Source organism: Musca vetustissima, unplaced genomic scaffold (genome assembly GCF_032173495.1).
Source record: "Musca vetustissima isolate MV318-11 ecotype Yass unplaced genomic scaffold, APGP_CSIRO_Mvet_v1 utg64219, whole genome shotgun sequence".
NCBI classification, from domain to species: Eukaryota; Metazoa; Arthropoda; class Insecta; order Diptera; family Muscidae; genus Musca; species Musca vetustissima.
Genome location: NW_026884046.1, coordinates 21,297 through 29,800, shown reverse-complemented (window position 1 = coordinate 29,800; position 8,504 = coordinate 21,297). Strand labels below are relative to the sequence as shown.

General features: G+C 34.0%; 2 protein-coding genes across 2 annotated transcripts; both read left to right on the top strand.

The window, feature by feature from the left end:
- On the top strand, nucleotides 1–762 carry LOC133331044 (serine protease inhibitor 88Ea-like). The gene has a single exon (XM_061539447.1). It carries the CDS (start codon nucleotides 1–3, stop codon nucleotides 760–762), a length of 762 nt encoding a protein of 253 aa, XP_061395431.1.
- A 3,684-nt stretch (nucleotides 763–4,446) lies between these two features.
- On the top strand, nucleotides 4,447–5,208 carry LOC133331042 (serine protease inhibitor 88Ea-like). Its single transcript, XM_061539445.1, has one exon. It carries the CDS (start codon nucleotides 4,447–4,449, stop codon nucleotides 5,206–5,208), a length of 762 nt encoding a protein of 253 aa, XP_061395429.1.
- Nucleotides 5,209–8,504: the final 3,296 nt, after the last annotated feature.

Below are 8,504 nucleotides of genomic sequence, written 5' to 3'. Positions count from 1 at the left end.
ATGCGCTACAGCCGTACCAAGAAAATACGTCTGCAATGGGCCAAGAACAAGAAACATGTCAACAATGGCTATCGCCTGGAGAAACAAATGCGCTACAGCCGTATCAAGAAAATGCCTTTTGAATTCACCGCTGCCGATCGTATCTACTTCGATAAGTCCATTAATTTGGCTGCCTGCATGAAGGAGAATTTCCAAGATGAACTTGAATCGTTGGACTTCAGAACCAAAGCCGAAGAGGGACGCATGGAAATCAACAACTGGATTGCCAATGTAACACGCAATAAAATCCCCGAAATGTTAAATCCCTGCGATGTTACCTCCGACAGTCAAATGGTTTTGGCTAATGCTGCCTATTTCAAGGTTCAATGGTCGGATAAATTCGATGCCAAAGATACAAAACAGGAGATTTTCTATACCAACCCTAGCCAGTATTCTTTCGTAATCATGAGGCATAAACGTGGAGAATTTGAAATTGGTACCGATTCAACGCAATTGTGCATCGAGCATACCGCAAACTTGAATGGCTTCTCCACGGAAACAAGCCTGATGTTTGGTGATGCCGAACATGTTGTCAAAATCAAGGTTGATGAGGAGGGCAGTACTGCTGCAGCAGCCACAGTTGTTTTCAGTTTCCGTTCAGCACGTCCCGCCGAACCAACCAAATTCGAATGTAATCATCCATTTATGTTCCTGATCTATGATAATACCGCAAAGGCTGTACTCTTCACTGGCATTTATCGTGATCCCAAAACACAAAAGTAGACAGGCAAGGAGATTCTTTCACATTTCTCTGCCCTATGACTTTTTTACTCGTCTCGTCTCGTTTCCATTCTATTTGTTTGTTTATTCTTCTTCTTTCAATTTAATTTCTACTGCTGGTGCTAATACTATTCTCTCTGTCTATTGTTTTATTTATAAAAAATGAGGACGTGCTTAATTTTCGTTTTATATGTTTTATTTTTTAATATTATTTTATTTTTTTGTTTTATTTGTTTTACTGTTTATTTCGAATAAATTGTAATAATAATAACAACAACGATCGTTGGGGTAATTTATACAACAACAAAATGAAAAAAGGATGTATATACATGGTTCTTTTTGAAAACATGAACAGAATCACTTTCTGAGTAGATTTATGCATGACCGTCGTCTATTAATGTTAAATTGTAAACAAAGTACGGGTCACATTTATGATCCGAATGACAATTTAAAAAAAAAAATTGTGAGACCGGGATTTCATTAAGAAGCCAATAAAATTCAAAGCCTATTTTTGATTATTATTATTAAAAATTCACATCCAATTTTTTATCATTCATTTTTATTAATATATTTCTTTTATACGGCGTCTTATTAGCACAATTTATAAATTTGAATATCGGATTGAAAAAAGGCATGAATGATAATATGTCCGCTACAAACAACACAACAAAACTGTAACAACCGATAAGTTATCGAAAGTGTCACTCAAAAATGATAGTGTGTACACCGCTTTAAGATTAATTGAAATGAAAATTATGTTTTTAACAAGTTCGTCTGGAACGCCTCTAACACAAGCGTTGTTCATGAAGTAATTACTTAGTTCAACATACAAAATTGTCTGACCGAACACCGACTTTTGTACATTATTCAATTCGAATTACTCTCTGCATAACCAAGAAATCATACAATATTATGTTTGATAAACTACATAACCAATTTAAATTTTCTTCTTCTGCATGTCGTCTGGTATTGTCGTATCTCTGTGGCAGATCTCAATATTTAAGTGATGATGTTTGTACTCCCTTTTTCTATGCTGATGACATTTTTCTCCTTTTTAGCGCACAACTAGATAATCCTGACACCCTTCAGGCTAAAATCAATTTTTGTTTGGGAAAGACTTTGGATTGGACGAGAAGAAATCCATTTGTAATTAACCCTAGTAAAACCAAGGCGATTTTGTTTGGCAATTATACTTTTAGCCTTAATGTATTTTTAGATCAGGACAAAATTGAATTCGTAGATAAGCATATGTGCCTAGGTGTTCTTCTTGACAGGCATTTGGATTTTGGATATCATGTGAACTTAGTTTATTCCAGAGTTTACTCTACCTTGCGTAGAATTTATTCTAACTGTGTCCATATTCCTTTGCGGGTGAAACAGAGATTGGCTCATGGTATACTAATGCCTAGTATACGATATGGTCTGGAAATTACTTCTGGAACTTTATCTTCAAATTTGCAGAGGTTGAAGCGACTAATTAACTCAGTGGTCCGTTATGTCTATAATCTGAAGAAGCGTGATCATGTCTCTGAATATGTACAGTGCTTTTTGGGCACCTCTTTTGCAAATTTTGTGAATGTATGTAATTTACAATTTTTCTATAAGACGATTAGAAGTGGAATTCCGAGTATTTTTCATCAATCATTCAGTTTTTCTCGATCATCTAGGAATCCTAATGTAGTTATTCCAAGGATAACATGCTCTATTTTCGAGCGATCCTTTATTATTCGTGTTGCTAGGATATGGAATCAACTTCCTTTAGAGTTACGAATTTTCTCCCACACTAACAATGTTATGTTTTTCTTTTTTGTTTATTTTTATTTTCCAATATTTCGACTGTCTTCGGCAGTCATCTTCAGGGAAATACTACAAAACATACAAATATTTTTAAGATATAGACTTAATTGTATAGCACAGATCTTACTTTTTTTGAGAAAAGCAACCGATTTTCATCACCGTCTATGCTAAACCAAGTTTTTCTTTTTTCTCGTCTGTGCTTATGAATTATGTTTCTATAAATATGTGCACAGTGGTCCGTGTCAGTCTTATAATTCATTCTTCTATCGTTAGGTACATTAATTATGTTTAACATTTCTAATGTGAATCGTCGATTATAATTATTTTCTTGTGTCAATATGTCTACGTCTTTAAAATTCGGTGTATGTCCAGTTTTTGTGCAATGTGCAGCAAGCGCCGTTTTTTGCTCTAAAGGTTTGTCTGAATTTTGATCTGACTTATGTCCAGAAAGTCTAGTCTTAAGTTTAGTTTTTGTTGTACCAACATATACCTTTTGGCATACGTTGGATTTGTCCCCATTACATTTTATCTTATACACTACATTGCATTTGTCTTCCTTTTTAATTTTTGATTTTGTTTTGCTAAACAGGCTATTGACGGTATTCTTCGATTTTAAGGCTAATTGATAATTGTTCTTGTCATATATATTGGAATTACGCAATCTCTCAGACAGTCCAGGTATATAAGTCAATGTTTTGTATGCTTTTTCCTCTTCTTTCTCCTTTTCGTTCTTGTGATTGGATGTTTTTAGTAATTCGTTAATAGTTCTCTGTGGGAAATCATTTTTCCTAAGTATATTTCGTATCCTTTCTTTGTTCTTGAATTGAACCCGTTCATACAGCACTATTCTTAATTCATGTCATTAGAGTTTTTTTATTTCAAACTTTTTGTTTCTTGTTTTATACCAAAATGTTAACATATTTGCGTGAATCTCATATGGATCTAAACAGAAAAAATAATTCTCTTTCTCCTGACTATAGTATGAACCTATATCTATTTGCTTTTAATTCATGTTTTCCATTTTTTTCCGAAAATATTGTTGCTATGAATAAATTTTTATATTTTCTCAATTCAAATGTGACATATAACAAATTGGAGAATTTTTGTTTGGGTTTCCCCACATTTGTTTCTCGTTTTGTACGCTAATTAGAACAAAAGGGAATGAAAAGCATATTGCATTATGTAGATCACAAAATTTACTTCTTTCTGCATATATAAAAACTAGACAATTTGTTACTTTTCATTCATCATTTTCAATTTTACAGAAAAAATTTTGAAAATTTCATAAATATTTTCAAACTTTCAAAATTAATTTATTTTCGATAAATACTCTCAAATGTTAGGGATGGGACAAAATTCTTGGTTATTCAGAGAGTGATTCGAATTGAACAACGTACAAAAGTCGGTGTTCGCTCAGAAAATTTTGTATGGGGAACTAAGTAATTACTTCATAGTCGAACAACGAATGAGAGAGCGAACGACGCTCGTCTGTACATGGCATAAAGCATAAAAAATATGCAAAAATCCGAAGTCTAGTCATCAGGCAACACAAAAAAATTTATGGTTGCGTGACATTCAGATGTTGGATGTTTGTTGGTTCGATAATGTGAACAAAAAAAAACGACAGTCAGACAATAAATTTCAACAATAATATGGACGAAAACGAATTTGTAAAAGAATTCCTATGTTGCTATGAAATGCAACGGTGTCTCTGGGACATAACCAGTCCAGAGTATCAGTCACGCGACATTAAAATGAAATCGTATGGAGAACTGCTACATAAATTCTCCAGAGCTATGAGAAACCAACCGATAGCATATCAACACTGAGGAGCTGCAATGGGCCAAGAACAAGAAACATGTCAACAATGGTTATAGCCTGGAGAAACAAATGCGCTACAGCCGTACCAAGAAAATACGTCTGCAATGGGCCAAGAACAAGAAACATGTCAACAATGGCTATCGCCTGGAGAAACAAATGCGCTACAGCCGTATCAAGAAAATGCCTTTGGAATTCACCGCTGCCGATCGTATCTACTTCGATAAGTCCATTAATTTGGCTGCCTGCATGAAGGAGAATTTCCAAGATGAACTTGAATCGTTGGACTTCAGAACCAAAGCCGAAGAGGGACGCATGGAAATCAACAACTGGATTGCCAATGTAACACACAATAAAATCCCCGAAATGTTAAATCCCTGCGATGTTACCTCCGACAGTCAAATGGTATTGGCTAATGCTGCCTATTTCAAGGTTCAATGGTCGGATAAATTCGATGCCAAAGATACAAAACAGGAGATTTTCTATACCAACCCTAGCCAGTATTCTTTCGTAATCATGAGGCATAAACGTGGAGAATTTGAAATTGGTACCGATTCAACGCAATTGTGCATCGAGCATACCGCAAACTTGAATGGCTTCTCCACGGAAACAAGCCTGATGTTTGGTGATGCCGAACATGTTGTCAAAATCAAGGTTGATGAGGAGGGCAGTACTGCTGCAGCAGCCACAGTTGTTTTCAGTTTCCGTTCAGCACGTCCCGCCGAACCAACCAAATTCGAATGTAATCATCCATTTATGTTCCTGATCTATGATAATACCGCAAAGGCTGTACTCTTCACTGGTATTTATCGTGATCCCAAAACACAAAAGTAGACAGGCAAGGAGATTCTTTCACATTTCTCTGCCCTATGACTTTTTTACTCGTCTCGTCTCGTTTCCATTCTATTTGTTTGTTTATTCTTCTTCTTTCAATTTAATTTCTACTGCTGGTGCTAATACTATTCTCTCTGTCTATTGTTTTATTTATAAAAAATGAGGACGTGCTTAATTTTCGTTTTATATGTTTTATTTTTTAATATTATTTTATTTTTTTGTTTTATTTGTTTTTCTGTTTATTTCGAATAAATTATAATAATAATAACAACAACGATCGTTATCGAAAGTGTCACTCAAAAATGATAGTGTGTACACCGCTTTAAGATTAATTGAAACGAAAATTATGTTTTTAACAAGTTCGTCTGGAACGCCTCTAACACAAGCGTCGTTCATGAAGTAATTACTTAGTTCAACATACAAAATTGTCTGACCGAACACCGACTTTTGTACATTATTCAATTCGAATTACTCTCTGAATAACCAAGAAATCATACAATATTATGTTTGATAAACTACATAACCAATTTAAATTTTCTTCTTCTGCATGTCGTCTGGTATTGTCGTATCTCTGTGGCAGATCTCAATATGTTGAGTTTAAGGGTTTGAAATCCAGTATTCTTCCTTTGACTTCAGGCGTGCCACAGGGTTCTGTCCTTGGCCCATTAATCTTAATTTTGTACCTCAATGATCTTTCGCGGTTTTTAAGTGATGATGTTTGTACTCCCTTTTTCTATGCTCATGACATTTTTCTCCTTTTTAGCGCACAACTAGATAATCCTGACACCCTTCAGGCTAAAATCAATTTTTGTTTGGGAAAGACTTTGGATTGGACGAGAAGAAATCCATTTGTAATTAACCCTAGTAAAACCAAGGCGATTTTGTTTGGCAATTATACTTTTAGCCTTAATGTATTTTTAGATCAGGACAAAATTGAATTCGTAGATAAGCATATGTGCCTAGGTGTTCTTCTTGACAGGCATTTGGATTTTGGATATCATGTGAACTTAGTTTATTCCAGAGTTTACTCTACCTTGCGTAGAATTTATTCTAACTGTGTCCATATTCCTTTGCGGGTGAAACAGAGATTGGCTCATGGTATACTAATGCCTAGTATACGATATGGTCTGGAAATTACTTCTGGAACTTTATCTTCAAATTTGCAGAGTGGTCCGTTATGTCTATAATCTGAAGAGGCGTGATCATGTCTCTGAATATGTACAGTGCTTTTTGGGCACCTCTTTTGCAAATTTTGTGAATGTATGTAATTTACAATTTTTCTATAAGATGATTAGAAGTGGAATTCCGAGTATTTTTCGTCAATCATTTAGTTTTTCTCGATCATCTAGGAATCCTAATGTAGTTATTCCAAGGATAACATGCTCTATTTTCGAGCGATCCTTTATTATTCGTGTTGCTAGGATATGGAATCAACTTCCTTTAGAATTACGAATTTTCTCCCACACTAACAATGTTTTTCGAAGAAAAATTACAGATTTTTATTTGCATTCTTAGATACGATCAATGATTTTTTTTTTTAATAATGCCTTGTTATTTCGATTTATCCATATGTGTTACTAATTGGACGGTTGTTTTTTTTTCAATTATATATATTTCTTACATTTTTTGTTGTTTGGGGAACCAGTTATAGTTATCTTAGTTTGATAATTATAAATTTTTGATTTTTTTTATTATATATGAATTATGTTGTTGTTGTTATTGTTGACCTGTGATATGTTAATTCTTGTGGATTTTTGTTTTGGCTCTAGGTCAATTGAAAAACTCGTTGGTTATGTTTTTCTTTTTTGTTTATTTTTATTTTCCAATATTTCGACTGTCTTCGGCAGTCATCTTCAGGGAAATACTACAAAACATACAAATATTTTTAAGATATAGACTTAATTGTATTGCACAGATCTTACTTTTTTTGAGAAAAGCAACTGATTTTCATCACCGTCTATGCTAAACTAAGTTTTTCTTTTTTCTCGTCTGTGCTTATGAATTATGTTTCTATAAATATGTGCACAGTGGTCCGTGTTAGTCTTATAATTCATTCTTCTATCGTTAGGTACATTAATTATGTTTAACATTTCTAATGTGAATCGTCATTTATAATTATTTTCTTGTGTCAATATGTCTACGTCTTTAAAATTCGGTGTATGTCCAGTTTTTGTGCAATGTGCAGCAAGCGCCGTTTTTTGCTCTAAAGGTTTGTCTGAATTTTGATCTGACTTATGTCCAGAAAGTCTAGTCTTAAGTTTAGTTTTTGTTGTACCAACATATACCTTTTGGCATACGATGGATTTGTCCCCATTACATTTTATCTTATACACTACATTGCATTTGTCTTCCTTTTTTGTGGGAAATCATTTTTCCTCAGTATATTACGTATCCTTTCTTTGTTATTTTTGTGGAATTGTTCGTCGCTAATATCAAGTACTCTGTTGATGAAGTTTGTGGCCGTATTTATTTTTATTCGTCTAGGGTGCTTAGAGTAAAAGTTTATTAATCGTCCAGATGCGGTGGGCTTTTGGTACCAATCTATTGTTAGTGTTTGGCCCTGTCGGATTATTATTGCGTCAAGATAAGGTAATTTTTCGTTTTCTTCCAATTCGTGCGTAAATTGCACATGTTTGTCAAAGGAGTTCAGGATATTTAATGTATTCTCGATCTCTGTTATTTCACTATGCAAAGTATATCGTCTACATATTTCGTAACTAATTTTTGTTTATTTGACAATTTCTCCATTGAAGCGTCCAATAACTCCTCCATTACTATATCTGCAATAATCGGTGACGCTGGAGAGCCCATTGGAAGTCCTCTCCGCTGTTCGTACACCTTGTCCTCATATATGAAATATCTTGAGTCTTTTATACAAAGAGTCAATATTTCGATGAAGAGGTCCTGTGGTATTTTTGTGTATTCCTTAATTATGTTCCATTTTTCCGTGATTGTCCTCAATGCTAAATTTATAGGTATACTAGGAAATAGCGAGATAACGTCAAATGATAGTAGAACTTCGTCTTCGTCAATATTTATATCTTTAATTTTTCTTTTCATTTCAACGGCGTCTTTAATGTTATATATAGAATCTTTAGTTAAATTCTTTAAAATATCCACTATGTATTTTGAGAGCTTATATGTTGGGGAGTTAATGGATGAGCATATTGGTCTAAGTGGTATTCCTTCCTTATGTATTTTGGGTAGTCCGTAAATTCGTGGTGCAATTGCTGTGTATGTCATTATTTTGTTCTTCTCATATATATTTAAAATGTTCATACCGTATAATTTTTCGG